The 20,845-nt window shown below is 38.9% G+C and overlaps 2 protein-coding genes across 3 annotated transcripts; one reads left to right on the forward strand and one right to left on the reverse strand.

Annotated features, from left to right (window-relative positions):
- Positions 1-7,071: 7,071 nt before the first annotated feature.
- Positions 7,072-11,483, forward strand: LOC121320539 (interleukin-17D-like). The gene is made up of 3 exons (XM_041258945.1): positions 7,072-7,288; positions 9,199-9,491; positions 10,473-11,483. The coding sequence occupies exons 1-3, from the start codon at positions 7,274-7,276 to the stop codon at positions 10,783-10,785; spliced, it is 621 nt and encodes a 206-aa protein (XP_041114879.1). The 5' UTR covers positions 7,072-7,273; the 3' UTR covers positions 10,786-11,483.
- Positions 11,484-13,489: 2,006 nt separating this feature from the next.
- Positions 13,490-17,419, reverse strand: eef1akmt1 (EEF1A lysine methyltransferase 1). Of its 2 annotated transcripts, none has more exons than XM_041258814.1 (5): positions 17,277-17,419; positions 15,994-16,140; positions 15,805-15,887; positions 14,159-14,439; positions 13,490-13,908 (listed from the first exon to the last, which is right to left on the reverse strand). In XM_041258814.1, exons 2-5 carry the CDS (start codon positions 16,129-16,131, stop codon positions 13,778-13,780), a joined length of 633 nt encoding a protein of 210 aa, XP_041114748.1. In that variant the 5' UTR covers positions 16,132-16,140; positions 17,277-17,419; the 3' UTR covers positions 13,490-13,777. The 2 variants fall into 2 exon arrangements, with proteins under 2 accessions (XP_041114748.1, XP_041114750.1); XM_041258816.1 differs by having other exon boundaries at positions 15,994-16,144.
- Positions 17,420-20,845: the final 3,426 nt, after the last annotated feature.

The raw sequence follows: 20,845 nt of genomic DNA on the forward strand, positions 1-20,845 counted from the left end.
TCACTCCTTACTACAGCAGATCTTCACTCCCTCTTCAGATCTGCTCACTACTGCAGCTGCAAAAGTTGCTCTAGTTTACTGTTTTAATCTGTAACTGCACTTCTCCAGAGCCTCCAATGCTCTAGCTTTCCTCCAATACGCAGATCGTGGCAGCATTCCAACAATCAAGGCTAACCCGAATCCCCATGTAATCAAAATACGGGGCACTTTCTCAACAATCCTATTGATATTTCCACTCATCCTCTCAAATGTTACAGCATTAATACTTTGTGAGAGATGTGGTACGAGACTAGAAATCTGTCTTTATTATGAGTTAAGGAGTTCCACTATTAAGAGAATAACTGGAGTTGCGAAACCCAAATCTCTGAATGTGAGTTTACCTTTTCTATTCCAAGCAGACATGATAGTAGCAAACCGCTGATCGATCCTGTATTAACTAACACATCGAATAGCTGCATCTCATCTCTCTGCCCTCGTTTCTAGAATATGGGGTGCAAAGGCGCCGAGCTTCCCCAGTAGCCGATTCATATGTTTGTTCAGTCCAGCTGCCACCTCAGCCCTCAGTTCCAGCTAGCCTTCTGCCTCTCCTTTTGGTATCCAAGTTCAGTCAGCTGGTCCCATCTGCTTCCACAACCCCCATCCAGAATCTCCAGCTTCTCTAGATACTATTTGACTGAATCCTACTCTAAGTAACCTCCTTCAATCTGCTCAGCATTACATGCCTGCACCCCTCGCCCCTTGTTCAAGAGTTCCTATTCTAAAGCCTGCTCAATGTCTTCAACCTTCTGCACCCAGAATCGAATAATCATATTCCTTCAATCAAAACCGGACTCTGGCTCTCATCGTCCTTGCTAGGGATTCTCTCCATCTCCCTCCAGTCTCTCCATACCAGCAGTTCGCCTGACCCTCCGTGGGATTCTTAAGAGCTTACACCCCGCCTCACCTTCCTGTCTCTCTGTATCAACGTACATTCTTCATTATCTAATTTCCACTCTTTGTAAGAGCCACTTCTCCCCCTACAAGGATCTACCTATGGAGATCAGCTGCCTCTCGACCGCCTTCGATGCTTACTCCATCACTTGGCTACATACCTCCAAGACAGATCAATTCAGCGCGGTCAGTCCATTCACCCATCAAGTATCAAGTCCCCTATCCCCCTTTTCAAGGTATCTCCCCAGCAGGAACCCCCACCTCAGACCCTCTGTTCATTGATTCCTCTCACTCCTATCATCACTCGACTTCACCATCTCCTCTGAGCAGGTCTCCCTCCTCTCCACCCTCGCCTCCAGAGCAGGCCTCCCTCCTCTCCTCCACCCTGGCCTCCTAGCAGGCCTCCCTCCTCTCCACTCTCGCCTACACCCTCGCCTCCGAGCAGGCCTCCCTCCTCTCCACCCTTGCCTCCAGAGCAGGCCTCTCTCCTCGTCTCCACCCTCGCCTCTGAGCAGACCTCCCTCCTTGACTCACCCCCACCTCCGTCCCTCAGCCTGATCACGAATGTGGGGGAGCTGGTCCTCCTCTGCAGTGGATTCCTACATTCATTCATCCTTCTCTGATATAGTTGCTGCTCCCTCTAAAGTTGCTAGTATGCCCAGAGTGGAGGCTTCCTGTCTGCCGGGGCAACTAGAGGTTTTCCCCTAATCAGCTTCAAGGAGTTTTTTCCTCTCCACTGAGCAGCAGGTATACACATAGTCACATCCTACTAAATTACTAACCATCTTCCTGTTTGTCCTCCTGGTCTTTTGTTTGTTATGCGCTGGCATGCGCTGTCTTTTGTTCGTCTCACGGTGTGGGATATTTCGCAAGGAGCCGGGGGTCTATCCTTTGGGGGGGAAGTGAGTTTCACTTCCCCGACCTCAGGGCTAGGCATCAGCCTCCCTTTACCTTCAGGGGGGTTCTCACCATGTGAGTCAGCGCGGACCCCTGGCCATACTCTGTCCTTTCGCAGCTCCTGCGCTTATCTTACCTCACTGGAGGCTCTGTTCTATATTCTGCCTCAATTTGGGACGTGGCTACGTGTCTTGTCCTTTTTTCAGGTCCCAAGGAGTATGAAGTCTCGGACAATTGGGGGTGTAACGAGCACCCCTTTACAGAAGTCTCAGACACTGGGTACCTCTCTCTCTCTATCTCCTTTCATGTCCCAGTCTACTGGGACCGTCTTCCTCCAGAGGGTTGGCTCCCCGAGTCATAACCCTTGTATGTGTTTTCGGTTGCTGGGTCCTTTGCCCCTGGGTTGTGTCGGCATCTCCGCCCTCAGAGAGTCAGTGACCACTTTCTGTATCCTGTCTTCGGTTGCTGGGTCCTTTGCCCCTGGGTCGTGTCGGCCATCGCCGCCCTCAGTCAGTGACCACTTTCTGTATCCTGTCTTTGGTTGCTGGGTCCTTTGCCCCTGGGATGTGTCGGCATCACCGCCCTCAGTCAGTGACCACTTTCTATCCTGTCCAGCTCCACTGGTCTGCTACTAGAGTGGGCCTCGTCTGCTCTTCTATCCTAGGTCCGGTCCTTTCTGTCCTGTTAACTGCTCCCTTCTGCTTCTTCTGCCCTATCCTTACACCCCCACCTCACGCCCCGTGAAATACGTAATATATTACACTATGTGCACTTTTGTTGGCATAGCAGTTTCACACAACTGTTATAGTATTTAACTGCCAGCTAACAGACCCAGCAGGAGAACTGAAGAAATTCTTATATTCCACACGGACAAGCTTGGCAACACCAGCAGCATGGTTGCAGCAGTTTCCACCAAGGGAGGGCATAGTTTGCACCACTATCTCATTACTCCAGGCATCAGCAATGACCTGCCCTGTCCCCAGGACATCACTGTCAATGCTGCCGGGCGGAGTGCGCACACATCCCTTGCAGCAGCATGTACAATTCAATATTAATTAAAACGTTTGTTGATGTTCTTTTTTTTTTCTCCGTGCACCTGTGAGTATAAAATGATTGCGATTCCGAACTCTGCTATAGATTTCAAAAAGATATTTTATTCAATACAGTACAGCAGCTGGGTACCCTATTTTCCTTAAGCACAAGTTACAATAGAATCAACAAGACAATACAATGTTTGAATTAATATAGGCTTTATGACATCACCCCTTTTCTCTTATCAGAAAAGAAAATTATATACTGATGGAAGTTTCACAACCCTCCTATCAACCAATCATATCATTGACCACGTGGGTCCACTTTCTTCTATCTCCAAGAGAACACCACTTCAAAAATTCCTAAGGTGTTTCACTTACAAGGCAATAAAACTATAGTTGAACTGGGAGGAAGACAGAAGAAAGATGGAATAAGCCTTTTGCCTATTTCCTTTGAAGTTAAACTGTGGGACAAGAATGTTTAGCCAAAGGTGACATTTCCCTAAAAGCACTGGATAGAGTGCAATCATCTTTTAAGTTGTCATAAAATTTAGGGTAGACGAAAGCTTTCCTGCCATCAGGCTGCTTCCTTTAATATTGAAACCAAAATTGTCAAACTAACTTAACGGACTCAAAAACCCAAATGCTAACACAATCTAAAACCCATTTAATTTTGTAAACTATAGTTTCTCATAATCTGTATGTATCTCCAACACAGCAATGACCGGTCCTGTTCCCAGGTCATCACTCTCAATTCCAGCCTATGAACGCATTTTCTTGCAGCAGCAGTGACCGGTCCTGTCCCCAGGTCATCACTGTCAATGCTGCCAGGTTGGGCACACATCCTTTGCAGCAAGTGTACTTCTTAGGAAATTATGAAGTGCACATGCTGCCAACGTAATGATGTTACCTTTTTTTGGAATGAGACCAATGGGCTTCCTAAAGACACGCCAGCGTGCTGCCAAGATCCCAAGCAAATTTACTACACATCTTCGTGCCCTAGAGAGTTGGTAATTGAAGATCCGGGATTCAAGATTAAGCTGCCCATGTGGGAAAGGTTTAATAAGTTAGGGCTTCAATCCAAATGTCTCATCAGCAACTAATATATATGGAACCTTGGTCTCTCTTCCAAATAGCTTGCACATCAGGAATGTGCAATGCATTGTTTGCTAATGCTAAGCTAAAACCACATTTACCCCACACACCACCATCGCTTATAACCACATATAAAATGAGGGTCCACGTCAACAACAGCCATAAAAACCGCAGAATGCTAATTTTATGTTAATGCTCTTCCAGTCTTCTTCGTTATTAGGCACGCTCTGGTATCTCATATGAAGAGAATTATTTAGAGCCTGGCAAGTTTTTACAACAATTAGTGAAAATATTTTGCTGCTGACCCGAAATGTAAATTCCAGAGACTGGAACGTCTCCCCAGTTGCCAGAAACCTCAATGTGATGGCAAGGTGAGCCGGCCTCACGTATTACAGAATCTTGTCTATTTATAAGGCCTCCCACTATCTTTAACAAAGCTCAAAAAGTACTTTGGTCCATTTGAAGCCAGTTTTTATATCCACTACCATCTGCATTTGAAAGCTCCCTTAACAAATTCAAGTAAAAGCCATTTTGTTTTCTGCACAGCAACCACCCTCTTGACCATTTTTTCTGTTTATTTTTCTTCTTACCCTGGCGCAGTGCACCAGCCATCAAATCAATGGAAGAAATCACTATTGCTGTTTCAGGATCAGTCTTGACAGTTGACGATTAAAGCCTGTCTGTTAAATAATCACAAGTATTTTCTCTCTTTTGTGGGCTTTTAATTGTCTGATTTGGATATTGAATCTAATATTAGCTATAGTAACTATATTTTAGTGTAAAACTGAAATAAAAATAATTAGAAAAAAAAAAAAAAACTGTGTTTTGTTAATATAAACTGATCCGTGTCACGGTCAACATTGTCTGCCTGAAGTGGAGTGGAGTGCAGAATGCGCACTATAGCCTGGACGTCACCTGTTCAAGTCCAGGCTATTCCACTGCCAAACATGGATGGGAGTTCACAGGGGGTGGCGCACAACTGGCAGAACGTTGCCCAGGAGGCAGGGCTTAGGTCAGCCAGGGTGTCCTCGGCTCACCATGCACCAGTGACCCCTGTAGTCTGTCCAGGCGCCTGTGGGCTTGCCTGTAAGCTGCCCAGAGCTGCATTGTCCTCCAACACTGTAGCTCTGAGGTGGCTGCATGGTGGGCCTGCAGTGTGAAAAAAAGCTGACAGCACTCACTTCGGAGGGCAGTGTGTGTTCGTCTTCACCGCTCCTGAGTCAGCGCGGGGGTGGTAGCGGTGAGCTGGGCCTAAAAATAATTCGCTATTCCAAATTGGGAGAAAAAATTATAAAAACAATTGTCAACTACTAAATTAAAAAAACAAAAACCAAAGAAGAAGTCAACATCAATCAGCAAATCTATATTTGCACCACAGAAGGAAATCTCACATCACTATGATTTGCAATTGCCCTTATTCTTGATTTTTTAAAGCAAAGAGCTTTTGTCCTATGCATGTAGCATCTCAATTCCTGCACTGGGCAGATGAAATTAAATCTCTCATCCTCTGCTGAAGCAATCGGAGGTGGATGGAAGGACTCCAGTTCCACAGACTGATTAACGTGGAAGGCTTTGATCACCTTGGGGAGGAAAGCAGGGTTGGTGCGCAGACATCCTGCTGCCATCCTCCCACATACACATGAAGGAGCTGTGCACAGACAGCGCCTGCAACTCACTAATTGCTGAGCGCCTTTAAGAAACCGGATAGCCAAAAAATGCATGCCCAGAGATATTGAATCTACGGTGGCATGGAAAGCAGAGATAGCCGCTAAATACACCTTCAAAGTAGAAGGTGACCTACCAGCAACAAGCAGTTCTTGCAGAAACTGTAAGATGACTGGCATAGGGCAAGATATGGGGTCATGCATTTTAGCCAGACACTAAGCCTGGAAATACCTCCACTTAAAGCTATACAAGGACCTAGTGGAGTCCGCCCTAGCACTACAATGTACCCACAACCACATCTGATAGCCAGACCCACAGCTGGAACCTCCTTGGTTCCGGGTGCCAAAGAGAGCCTTTTGCCTGACTGAGGAGATCCATGCACAGTGGAAAACTACAATATATCCTTCTCGGTTATTTATTTTATCTCACTGTAACTTGCTGGTTTGTAATTTATCTGCAAGAGAAAATGAAATTAAATCTTCTCATAGATAGTAAACGCCTTGTTTTTATTTGTAGGGGATTGAGTATGGGAATTACAATTGAACTAAAAACGAAAGAACAAAACCACCTATAAGAACTTCAGAAGGACTGCTGTTCTGTACGTAGTTTATCTTGGATTTTCTTTCAGAACTGTAATACCAGAAAATAAAATGTGCTTACTACGTGTGTGTACATTAGTTTGTAATTTAGGTGCTAGATTGAGGCTCTCGTCCATTCGGGGGCGTTACATGTACATAGTGAGTGTTGCGCGTTTATTTGTTTACTACAAGTGTATTTTTTTTAGAGGGGGAGAAAAAAATACCTTAATGTTTCTTGATTGATATCGGCGTTTATTCGAGATCAGCCTTTATTATAAAGCTGATATATGACTGTGGCGTCAATACGAGGGCGGCGCCAAATTGAAGTAATGCGGTGTTTATTATTATTATTATTATTATTATTATTTATTATTATTATTATTATTATAGAGATGCCTAGTACACCGCACGCAGGGAGGCAACGAATTCCCATCCTGTACGAACGGGAATGGTCCATGAAGACCAGTACGTTTAACCCATTAAGTATCAAATAACCCGTTCTTTAAAAAACAGAACACAAGCTGTATTCATGTTATTTGATACATTACATTTTTCACAATAACAGGTAGATGCTAGTTAAAAATGCTCCAAAAATTACAAAGTAGCTTTTCTTAAATGAGGACAATGGCACTTAACGAGTTCATGTTGGCCAACCTCTAAGCATGGGGCACTTAGCTTTTAAACGATTATTGATTCAAAATACATTTGGCAAGTTGTTTGTCTGATTACAAAACGTACCTTATTTCGTGCTAACAATATGCAGTATCTGATTATTTTTCTTAACGGCGTTACAGACTGGCAAGCCGACACACTGTAATTGATATTATGGAGGGAGGGTAAGGTGGAGGCGTACGAGCAGGGCCAGGCTCACTTCCTCCACCACGCAGCAGTGGTTTCCTGAAACCCCTCCTATGGGACTATTAGCATGTACACTCGGAAATAGTTTTCAAATTCGTTGCACCGTGCAAATCCGGGCAAATTTCCAAAGACCACTATGTCAGTTAGATTTTACCAAGGCTGGCAGTTTATTGAGGCTGTTTCCTCGTATTGATACAGCACTTCTACAAAGTATCCAATATGCATGGTAATAAGGTAAGAACAAAAATAATAGTATTACAAAAAAGTGTACATACTGTTGTATTAGTGGTTGTTCTAGATGCGGATTTTCCACATCAGAATTTATGCAGAAATCAAAGGAATTAAGAATGTAGAATAGTGTATTTATTAGTTTTATGTGTACTGGTTAAATTGGCGTTGTTTTAAAAGTAGAACGTCGTTTGTCATATAATAGTAGTATTTTTTAATAGCCATCTTAAAAAAACATGAACAATGCATAAGCTACTGCAAGTTATATTCCGTGCCTCAGTAGTTGTATGCTTTCCCGATTTATGAAAACTGAGTAAAAATATTTAATATAAAGTGCGCATGTCGTCTTTATATGGAATTCAGAGTGGCATATTCCTCTACAGTTCGTGTGTACCTCAGCGAGATCATAATAGTCACCGGTTGTATATTCTACAGCACACTAGTTGAGTAATACCAGTTGAAAATGTATTGAAAGCTGTTCACTTTATATTTAGTTTATTCACTTGGGAATATTAATTGTCACATGTCTAATAGTATCTTTTTTAGCGCATTAATCTGTTTTTACTAAGCCTTTTTGGTGGTCTATAATGCTGTGCATATTAAGAGACGTTTTTAAGGTTAAGAATATTATCAGAAATAAAAGTTGAAATAGTCACTAATAAGGGTTAATAAAAATGACAATTGTAGGTTAGATCAGACTTTTAACCCTTAGTTACTTAAAGTTCATTTTATGATCCTTTTCCATTTTAGAACCACTACACATTGACAGCCCCGTTTAATCTAAATGTAATAAGGGCTTCACGTGTGCAAAGTAGTGCCACACTCCTTTTAGTGGTTTATAGAAATTACTGTGTTGCTACGCCATAGCACACAGCCAATATTTACTGTGGGTAGAGCCAAATCTTGTTGGAAGACTTGTTGATTTTTAGGATTCTTACAGGCCAAATAAAACATAACATGGAAATCATTCTTATTTCATAACTGTTTTAGATAGACTAAGTTCTGATTCTACCACTTGTTCAAAAAGCAAAAATGAAATGTTGTATCCATGTGTGTATGTGTTTGAATTCGAGATGAAACACCTTGTTTGCATCTAAAAGCCCACAAAAAATTGTCCAAATCAGATACAAATAGTTTTTAATCCTAACTTAAAACATTACATTTTATCTCATGGTGCATTTAGTATTTGCACTTACTGTAAATGATACTGTATTTAAATATTGTACTGTGACCTTGTATTGCCATGTAACACCTGTGTATCGCCTGAGATAAAGGCATCTGCCAAATAAACTAATAATAATAATAATAATAATAATAATAATAATAGATAGATAGATAGATAGATAGATAGATAGAAGTTTGATTATTAAAAATGATTTAGCTTGCCATTAGTCTGATACTGATGACTTTTCAAATGAAAGAATTTATATAATGGCCCTGTAACCCTATCAGCATTTAATGGGTGGTTTTAGAGAACCAGATTACCATAGTCTTGAACTGCTTTACATAAGGTAACATTAGATAGTCCAAGATTAGTGATTAGAGGTCAATGTAATCAGCAAGGTGATTTCTTTGTGAATTCCAATACATTTTCAACAAATAATTAAGTCCACAGTGTCCAGAACATTAAGGACCACCAGTAACAGCAGTGCTGTTAAATGTGCTTTTTATATTGTTCTTTTCAGAGCACTGTGACCTGATTTTTAGGGTAATTACACTTGTAATGTGCTATTTTATATACACAGTCAAGGCAATATATTTCATTTGACAGCTGTACAGCCATCAGCAATAATATTATTTACTTGCTGTCCAGAATCTGAAGAAAAGCAATAAACGGTAGGAAGCTCAAACTTTGCTGTCTTCCAGCATGCACTTTGTTTACCACTGAGGCCTCCTTGCTTTTTGTTGTATTTTAGTTTCCAGCAACACTTGCTGCTGTCGCAGCCTTTTTTGTACTGGTAAGCAATTCGGAGTGTGCAAAAGTAGCCAAGCGGCCTCCACGCATTCGGCCATGTCTGGATCTACCGGAGGAGATTCTGCAGCAGATGTTTGGGAGGCTGTCGGCAGGCATGTTCAGTGCTTTTCACCACACGCTGCAGCTCGCTCCTCTGGAGAAGGAGAACCTCACCTGCCCCACAAACGGGCGCCCTGCCTCAGATAAGTCCAGACTCCCTGTAAACATCCACAGCATCTCTCCATGGGCTTACAGGTAATACTCACTTTCCACACACAGTAATGGCAGTGCCAAAGGGAAGGGTAATTTTAGAACCTGTTATCTCTACCATTATCAGTGGTGTCCCTAGTGCTGATGGTTTTTTCTCTTTTGATTGGCTTTTATACTTAACTTTAATACAGTCGTATAGAATTAAAAGTTTATTTTGCTTCATACCTGTCAACTTTCGGTGCTGTAAATGTATGCGCAATGGCCTTGCTACTATCAGACCATGTAACCTACATCACATGAGGTGAATAGGTACCAAGAAGCAAAACAAGAAAAAAAAAACAAAATTGTTATATTGGAGGCGGTCCTACATATAGGAAGTCATTAATACATATGTCACTACATTTTTCTACATATCTATAAAACCGCTTATCCAATTGTGGTGAAACTTAGTATTAACATTATTTAGTGTACGTTAAGATTATTAGATTCTGGGGCTGTGGGGGGCGTTCTCATACATCTTGAGAACAGAAGTTTCTTCCAGTCATTTTAATATATTTTACCATGATACTATCACCTCATTTGATTACCTAATTATATCTAGGTCATGAATACCATTTTACATTACTTTTTTACATTTCTTATTCTATACATAATGTTGACATATGTCATGGTTTTAAGAGAAAGCTGATGACCAAGACGTGGTAGTGGACGACACACTTGCTTTCTTAAGATTTTTAAGTTCCCTTCCCTTTGAAAAATGCCACATCAATTACATCATTGAAACCAGCACACCACTGTTCTATTTTCAACAATGTTGTAAAGACTAAGACATGGTCTAGAAAAAAAAAAAAAAAACAACACACACACATTATTGAAGTTGATACCTTTTATTGGACCAGAAGTTATTTTTAGGCTCTGTGCTGGTCTTATAAAAGGTATCAACTTCAACTTTGTTTCTGCATTAACAGTTGAATTTCATTAAATAATTGGCCTTTCTTCCCCCCCCCCCCCCCCCCCATTGTATAGAATTTCATATGACGCCACAAGATACCCAAAATACCTCCCAGAAGCCTACTGCCTGTGCAAGGGCTGCCTGGCTGGACCTTTCGGAGAGGAGACTTTGCAGTTTCGCAGCACCCCGGTCTACATGCCTTCCGTCATTTTACGTCGTACCCCGTCCTGTGGCGGGGGGCGCTACATTTACACAGAAAACTACATTTCTATTGCAGTGGGGTGCACTTGTGTGACAGGGCCGGAGAAGGAAAGAGAAAGCAATAACTCTGTTTTAGAGAAAGGAGAGCTGAAACCTCAGCTTGACAAAGGGGATGAATCTCAATAGAGCAATGGAATATCTTTCAAATTATAAAAAATACTTCAAATACTTAACTGTATTAACGACACTACAAAATAAAAGTATTACTAACAGTTTGATAATATACATTAATAGTATTAGTACTGCAAAAGTGTATTGGCATTTTAATATTATTGTAACAAATGATGAATATAAATATGTGCTTCAGTTTACATTTCCAAGTAAGTTAAATACTTGTAGATTTAAGATTGTGAGTGTAACATTAAAAGTTGGTGAGGAGGTACTACAGTCCACAGAAAGCTAGAATAAGGATACATTTTTCATGCAATAGCTAGTAGGTAGTAATGATTTGTATAACTTTGTCTTGTTTTAATGTACAGTGAACTGGGGATGATTTAAGGTAGCATACAGTAATTGGTTTATATGAATGTACAGTTTCATGTGCAGCATCGTGGTTTGTGAAACCATCTGTAACTATTTTACAGCATATTAAATGTATCTGAAATACTTGACACCAAGAGAAATGGTGTCACAGACAAACACTATACATACAGAACGATGACACCCAACATCAAATCACAGTGGTCATTTAATTTAATCTTTATTAAACCTCTCAATCTTGCAGTACAACCATAACTGAACCATAACTGAAATCTATGAAAAAGACCTAGGAGTTTTTGTTGACTCAGAAATGTCTTCATCTAGACAATGTGGGGAAGCTATAAAAAAAGGCTAACAAGATACTCGGATACATTGTGAAAAGTGTGAATTTAAATCAAGGGAAGTAATGTTAAAACTGTACAATGCACTAGTAAGACCTCATCTTGAATATTGTGTTCAGTTCTGGTCCCCTCGCTATAAAAAAGATATTGCTGCTCTAGAAAGAGTGCAAAGAAGAGCAACCAGAATTATTCCGGGCTTAAAAGGCATGTCATATGCAGACAGGCTAAAAGAATTGAATCTGTTCAGTCTTGAACAAAGAAGACTACGTGGCGACCTAATTCAAGCATTCAAAATTCTAAAAGGTATTGACAGTGTCGACCCAAGGGACTTTTTCAGCCTGAAGAAAGAAACAAGGACCAGGGGTCACAAATGGAGTTTAGAAAAAGGGGCATTCAGAACAGAAAATAGGAGACACTTTTTTACACAGAGAATTGTGAGGGTCTGGAATCAACTCCCCAGTAATGTTGTTGAAGCTGACACCCTGGGATCCTTCAAGAAGCTGCTTGATGAGATTTTGGGATCAATAAGCTACTAACAACCAAACGAGCAAGATGGGCCAAATGGCCTCCTCTCGTTTGTAAACTTTCTTATGTTCTTATGTTCTTAACTTTCAGCCATAGTTCACAGTAGCAATGCATGTCTTTCTTTTAATGAAAACAGGGTTATACTTAGTAAATCTGGGAGCTAGTACATCTTTCCAGTGTACAGTATATATCTATCTATCTATCTATCTATCTATATATCTATACTATATATATATATATATATATATATATATATATATATATATATATATATATATATATATATATATATAGATAGATAGATATATTTTGATAAATCAAGCCTTTAGAAACGATTACTATGTGAAGCTTACACATCTTATCTGTTGACTTGCATTATTCATTTAAATAATGCACTTTTTTTTTTTTTTTTTTTTTTTTTTTTAAATACTTCAAAATAATCCAAGAATATAAAAAATCCAAAAGGTAAATGCACTGGCCTAAATATTTATTATTTACATAACAGGATTGCATTTGATTTATCCAATGGACACTGAATACAGACACCTTGATATGTTCTTTTATTACATATCTTGAAAACACTGCCACCAAGTGGCAATGAAGAGAAATTCCACAACACATTTTCCTCTCAAATTATATTTTGGGTTATTTAATTAAAGATTTATTTTACGATTTTAAAAGTTTAAGAAGCAGTTTGTGTGTCGTACAAGAGACAAATGGAAAAGAGCCACTGCTCACAGTTAAATCGGAGCGGTTCTCAATACCACTCCAACAACCTTTTTTTTTTTTTTAAACTTTTCACAGTTCAAATTTAAAGAAAATATTTCTGAGTTACCAGATCTGTGGAGATCTGGTACATTTATCAAAGTTAGGAATAGTCCTCTATGCAATATTCCTGTTCCGGAAGACTGTCATTGACTATCTTATAGCAGAGATGCCTACTATGACTTAGCAGGCTTAAGACATTTCTCAATTTATTGATGCATTTTTACCATTTAAAATGCATGCTTGTTGAGCATTGTACAAATAAACAAAAACAAAAAAAAATTCTAATGACTGATATGGCATTTTTGGTAAAACATTATAAACCGAGCAACAAAAGAAACATCACTACTATAACATTTATTAAAAAAAAGAAAAAAAAAGTATATAAATGAGACTTTGACAAAATGTTTTTTGTTTAGTTTTTTTATCACTCGATCATTCATCCTTGACCATGACACGCTTGCATGACTAAGACTGAAGCATATACACCTAATTAGTGAGACAGCTGATTGGATACTGGATATGGAGTGATTTCAGCTGTTGAATTACAAACTTGAATAAAAGCAATAAAGAAAAATCACAGAAAAAAACCTATATGCTATGTCTGTCAAGAGAACAGCGGGTCTGTGCAATCGGCACGTTGGAGGCTGGACTGGGGCAGTGTACTGTGGCTCGTCGTCTTGGGTGCTCACAACCCGCAGTTTCAAACCTGGCAAGATGGTATAACCAGACATTGTCAATGATAGGCCACGAACTGGGAGACCAAGAGTCAGAACACCTGCCCAAGATCGACAGAGTTTGTCACTTTTCGATCACATTTAGTGAATGTTATCCAAACATAAGTGATATGTTTCTTTTGATGCTTAAATATAAGGGATATGTTTCTTTTGATGCTCGGTATATATTCCAAGATAAGCAAACTTTGCACTGGAACTTCATCTGTCCCCAAATTGTGTTTGGAATACATCCATTTAATGACACACAATTATAGACTGGGAGAGATTAAGTCAAGAGTCTAGGCTGGATTCATAATTGATGTAGCACCTGAACTCGTTGGCCAAGCTTCTATTGTGTTTCGGGATAAACTTGCACATCCTTAAACCAAGGAGTTTTGCTGCTTGCTCTTCCATGACAGCACCTGAAATAAGATGAAAATAACATTTAAAAATCAATACCAAACTGCTGAATTATATATAAATAAGTGTGTATTTTTTGTTTAAATACATTACAAAAACTCTTACACACAAAACATATATTTGTACCTGGATTACTTTGCTACAAGAAACAAGACTGCAGGGATACATTAGTATTTTAGACTGAAAGGATACTTAATTAGATACACAATAACAAACCCTATATCATCCAGTTATATTACAGTCTGTACTTACCTGTACATAACAGAATCCTTCCCTTGGTAAGGAATTTGACAGTCTCTGCTGTTTTGCTAAGACACTCTTCAGAGAGGTAGGGAGGATCAGCGACAACAATGTCAAAACTGTTCGGTTCAAAGTGCTCCGGCAAATTGAGAGGATTTTTATAGTCATAGAACACAAATTCATCTCCGTACACTGAAAAACGTCTGTCGTACTCCAGCACAAATGCAGAAAAATCCTCATTCTGCAACTCCTTCAATTTCTGATAGATGCTTGGAGCACTAATGCAGGCAATTCTGGAAAACATAAGTCACTGTGAAATAAATTTGAAAAGGTGCAGAGGAAATGAATAAATATGGGTTGTCAAAGGAATTTAGTTGTTTGGTCACAAAGTATAAACAAAAATAATATGGGCCAATTATAGACATCCCATTTTCAACCACAATATTTGGTCATGTGGCCCAAACTTGGTTTTCCTAATAGTATACAATGAAGACTGTCTGATACTGATATTTCCATGTCTAGTTACAATAATGAAACATGGTTTCTGTTAATCTGACAACAGTGATTACAAACAAGATTTTTCAGCAGGGTGAAAATGGAGATTACAAATAGTAAACCAACACTTCACACCTATTTTAAAAAGTACAGAATATAATTAAGAGAAACTCACAGCATCTAGATGCTGGTTGGCTCATAACTAGGCTTGCTACTATTCAATTTTTATTTTTTTGCCAAATCGACAATTAATATCGACGTTTAGTTTAGAAAGAATTTACAGGTTTTTTTTTATCTTTATTTTTGAATTCAAGCAGAGAATGGGTAACTGACCTTCATGCTTTTTTTTAAAAAAAAAAAAAGACTCATTTAGCGAAACCCCTTTATCATAGTCAACATGCAAAAAAAACATGGTTACCAACATTCTAATTTAAATAACGTTTGGTCACAGCTGAGCTGTAAATTAAAAATTGTCTCAAATAAACCGTAGTAAACACAGCATATAAAAGTGTATTACACAGACCTTTATAGCATACATTTACCAGTAAAAACAATATGCACAGAACAAAATATCAGATAGTTGAACAGAACTAACTTGTACTTATTTGGAGTCTCAGCTCCCCCTCTCCTGCTTCAGCACAGCCAGACTCAGAGTCACTGGACGGCAAGGCAGACGGGCCTGCTTCATCCTGCCGCGGAGACTTCAGCCGTCTCTTGCGCCCCAAATCAAACTAGTAACTGTCAATATACCTAAAGCAAAAGCTTACGTACACCTTAACCCGCTAATTTCAAAGAAGGTGCTTTGAATGACAGGTGCTGTAGCTGGGAAATGAGAGCATTCTAGCATTGCTTCAGTCAACAAGAACTGTCAGAACAGGGTGAAACTACAGTGCTAACAGACCACTGAGATAACTGACAGCGACCCCCAGCCGTTCAGAGCGGAACAGAGACAATACAGACAGCAAGTATAAAAACTACACAAGCTACAGAGGATTTTTAAATGATTATTTTTTTTAAGAATATAAAAAATTGCGAGTGGTTTTACCAACGTTTATCGTATATCAATTTTTTTCAGTCAAACTTCGAAAAAAATCGAAAAGTAGCAAGCCTACTCATACCAGCACATACCATTGGAACGTGAATGACTTATGTAAATGACTTACTTGCCACCCTTTCCAGCTGCAGATATTACTTCTTTTGCCAGGCTCTCTGCCGTTTCTTTACTATACCAAAACTGGCTCAGTTGCTGTTAAAAGAAACAAGTATGTCAGTAACCTACATAAAAGTAGTATAATAGACACATACAAACACAATGGTAGGAAGGAAAACATTTATGACCAGCAGCTCCTTACCCAGTCCTCCTCAATGGCCCCAACAGAGAACTTGTCAACCACAGAGGTCTCTTTTTGCTGCTGCTCCAAATAAAACTCTTGCAGAGCAGCCAGAGCCTGTGCAGAGAGCTGAGGGCTGTCATCATCACTGTCAAACATAGCAGTCTCCTTCCTTGATGAAAAGGGGAAGAATAATTTATATTAAGCAGTTGACTGATTCCCATCTGTAGATTTTTTTAGGATCACTCAAAAAAAAACTTATTCTGGTTGATAAAAGCCAGACTGGACTCAGATTAACCTGTTTTTGTTTCATTAACATTTTTACAGCTCTTCAACTACCTAATGTTACCTATGATTAGTCCTTATCAGGGTTTGTGAAACCAGCTAACATTGGTATTGACCTTAAATTTGGAAAAAGGAAATGGGGGTAATTTAGCTTTAGACATTTCATAAAGGCCTGGACACACGGCGACTTTTGACAACGGTAGATGTTGCTGACTGGTCGCTTAGCGTGACAACTGTGGCAACACGTCTCTCACTTAGGGCGAAGTTCTATTTTTCAGGCAACTCGAGGGCACATTTTCAATACCAACCAATCAAACTTGATAGTAGTGTCAAATGATGATAAGACCATAAAATCAGACAGACAGCGTATGTGATACATTCTGATTCCTGCATTTATACACATACATTTTAAATAACACATTCACAGAAAAAATGTATATTAAATTTAATGATTTTTACTAAGAGATTTAATCTTTAAAAGTTCCATTTGTTAATGTGCTGTAATTTTTTAAAGTATTAGTTTTCACTTGTAATAGCAGTAGCAACGGCTACATCCAATAGTTTCACTCTGAGGACGGTGTAGTATTTACAAAAATCTCTGTGTCAGGTCTCGCAAAAACCATTTAACAATTCAAAAGTACAGTACTACAAATCAAAGACATGCAAGAAACTGCTCGTTCTGGAATCACCTTTCAATATCCAGGCCTGAGAACAAAAAATAATACATCCCCTTCCGGCAAACCTTCATTGTTCTTTGAGAAGCATTACAAAATGTAACAGTCTATTATCTATTAGCAGTGGACCTATTTTTAATATCAGTGCGCCTCCGTACTGTTTTACCCGACACGTGCAGCACTTTTTGGGTTTAAGTTTCTTTTTTTGTTTGTTTGTTTTTTTTTTTTTTTTTAATTGAGACATGTAGTAATTAATATAGTTGTACGTGAACACTATGGTTGTCAACGTCTGCATCTGGATACGGTATTTATTTTTAAAACACTACACGTGAAAACATAACTTACCCGAAATGCAAGAGAGAAACGTTTGTGCTTGGCTCCAGAGTCAGTCAACCTGGCTGTGCCACATGGTAAAACGGCTACAGCCGCACTGAAATAAACCCAAGATCTTATTTTGGTCAACCAATATGGCGGCTTGGAAAAGAAAAGCATTGCGCTTCTTCAGCGTGACGTCACATCTGCGGTTATTGTTGCTAGGTGGTTCCAAACAAACAGGCGAGTCTGCAACAAAAAATGTATTAGTGCGTTTTAAAACATCTGTACAATTCTACAGTAAGTGGTCTTTTTTTTTTTTTTCATATAAATCAAATTATAGCTAGTAAACAGCATAGTGCAGCGTTCTGCGCCAGACGGCAACCACCATTCAGAAAGAGAAAACTGAACAATGTAGCCTGAACACCCTTGTCACCTGTCAGCCATATCTGTCAAACATTTAACAATTCAAGGATAATGGTAAGCAATGATAAATAATGTCAGCAAATTGTGTTCTTAATGGTAGAAAAAGGCATAGTGGTATTTCAATGGTGCTTTGTTTACATGCAGTCTCAGTAATATACAAATGGTTTCAATGGTAAATGTACACAATTGAATGGTGAAACGTTGTCTACAGCACAATTGAAGGATGTTCGAATAATAGTATAACCATTAGTTATATGTTGATAACAGTGCTTTGAGTAAATCTGTGTTATCTTATAGAGCTAAAGAAAAATAAAATACAATACTTATTGTTAGATTTTTTTGAAAGAACAAACAGTTGAGATAGTCGAAATATTACGAAACAAGTGAAGACGGACTAAATTAAATTAATCTGAACAACGAAACTTTAAAATGTCTTTTGTGAAATGGCCTGGGAAGAGCAAATACTATCTGCAAGGATATTGGAAATTGCACTTATGATTTGTATTTAATACAGGAAAAAAATCTTCCAGTCATCCAATTTATTGAATGAAAAATTCTTAATTATTACAGATAGCTTATGAGAAAGTGCTTCTATCCATGAGCACTCAATGTACAGGGTGATTAGAAAGCAAGTTCACCACATCAACGCTCTGTGCCAGTGTAGCTTTATGTATTGCGTTTATTAAAGCGAACAGAGAAAATTAATAAAGTGGAACATACTTCAGTTCACCAACTGGTACGCAAATTTATAAAAAAAAAAAAAAAAGTTTCTTCACAGGCTGTAAGTTTTCAAAAATTATATAACAAATAAAAAGCTATATACAGCTATTGCCAAACATATGTGTGTGTGTCTGTGTGCGCGCTATTCATCCTTCTGAGAAAGGCACATTTCCATGTAATAGACCACAATGTAATACCTATAAATACATTAATTCTGAAATAGAGATTAGAGGCATTAAATCTTCATTCAACATTCATGAACAATGTACATGTACATTTAAAGGAATAGTCTACTACCGCATTCATTATCTGCAGGAAATGCAACAAATTGTATATTGGGGAAACTAAAAGGCGTTTAGCATACCGGTTTGTAGAACACTTTACAAAAAGCATTCGCATTAACACCACTGCATTTCCAGTCGGCCATCATTTCAACAGTGACGATCACACTACTGAAAACATCACAGTCTGTGTGATCAGTCAGTTCTATGGAACAAATGTTGCTCGGAAACAAAAGGAACGAATGTTTATCTTCAAACTGGTAGAGAAAGAGAAGGAGATGTGATACCTTTTATTGGACTAACTAAATAATAATTATTGACAAGCTTTGAAGACCTCAAAGGTCTTTAAGAAATTAAACGATACAAATTCGAAAATAACCATTTTTACCATCTTATTTAGCCAAGTAATACATAACTTCATAAGTCGAAATCAGTTCATCGTTCTTGACAAACATATTTGAGAATCTCCACTTGTTTCCTGCAGGTGGCCATTCCGTTCGCTCCCTCTGATCACTGATGAGAAATGCTCAGGAGCGCTCTGAGCATCTCAACAGGAGAGGAACTGAGCAAGTCGTTAAGTTGATTCTTTTACTGTGTCGCTCTGAGCCGCTCACTTACTTAACGCACCCACTCTTTCCTACTTTCACCTCAAGAAGAGACCTTTGAGGTCTTGAAAGCTTGTGAATAATTATTATTAAGTTAGTCCAATAAAAGGTATCACATCTCCATCTATTTGTCTATCATCTCTGAACTAATACGGTGACCATTTCATCTATCTTCAAACTGGGAACTTTAGAATCTCTGGGAATGAACATTCTATTCTAATAATCATGACACCATCCACAGAATTTTTGTATAATTATAAATCTTGAATAATATCAAGTTTACTGCACTGTGTTTACTTTTCTTTTTAAACAGCTGAAGAAGGGCTTTTGCCCTAAACGTTGTGAAAATAAAATATTTTTAAAATTTTTTAAAACTTTTTGTGTACAATTTTTAAAAACCTTTTCTTTCATATGCCTTCAATTTTGTACGCTGCAGTTGTTGTTGTGTTTGTTCTTATTAGATGGCTAACACGTACCGGGAGCTGTCGCTTAAGGCCCGCACCAACCCAGACAACACTTCACCACTGTGCACTAATAAATTGTATTTCACCACTTGCACGTTAGCACTCACTCTGGACTTTGTGTTTGTGTCTTTGTGTATGTTTCTACTGTGTTTATTATTTAGGGACTGTAACCCGTGGTTTTGAACTGTGCAGTAGACATTGCTGTATATTGCCTGGGATTAATATTTACGGTCGCCACAACCTGGATTAAAAATGGAACCAATGAAGAATTGTTTGGACCATGAACTTTGTTGTCTGTTATCTGTTACACATTGCCTCACTTCTACACCTGTGCACTGCAAAACACTTTGCCACATACTGTCACAACGCTCCATCAGTCTGGAAGAAAGAAAGTTCTTTCACCAACAATAAGTAAAAGAATTGTGAGGAAGGTTAATAGGTTAACATATTGACTGCCAAAGATATTCAAAGTGAGTTGGCTGCAAGTGGCACTGGGGTTTCCATTTCAATCATAGGTCGAGTATTGCATGGTGAAGGTCTCAATGGTTGAAAGCCAAGGAAAAGCCAGTCTTAGGAAAATGTAACATTGGCTATGAGTTCTAGTGAAAGGTTTTGTGGAGTGATTAAACAAAAAGCGAGCTATTTGGTCATGCTGATAGTCGTCACGTTTGGAGAGTCTGCTGAAGAGTACAAATAAAAGAACACCATATCTGCTGTTAAGCATGGAGGTGGTAATATCCTTCTATGGGGCTGTTTTTCCTCTAATGGCACAGGAAATTTAGTTCCAATACATGGTAAAATGGATTCCATAGCATACCAAAAGATATTGGCCAATCATCTAAATCTCTCTGCTACAAAACTTGGTTCAAAGCGCAACTGGACGTTCCAACATGACAATGATCCAAAGCACACATCAAAATCTATTTCAGAATGGTTAAAGATGAATAAAATCAAGGTTCTGGAATGGCCTAGTCAAAGTCCTGCTCTAAATCCGATTGAGGATCTTTGGTATGTTGAACAAGGCTGTGCACAAGAGAAGTTCTCGGAATTTGAATGTCCTGGAACGATTTTGCGTTGAAGAATGATCAAGAGTCACTAAAAAATCA

The sequence above is a fragment of the Polyodon spathula genome, chromosome 9 (genome assembly GCF_017654505.1).
Source record: "Polyodon spathula isolate WHYD16114869_AA chromosome 9, ASM1765450v1, whole genome shotgun sequence".
NCBI lineage: Eukaryota > Metazoa > Chordata > Actinopteri > Acipenseriformes > Polyodontidae > Polyodon > Polyodon spathula.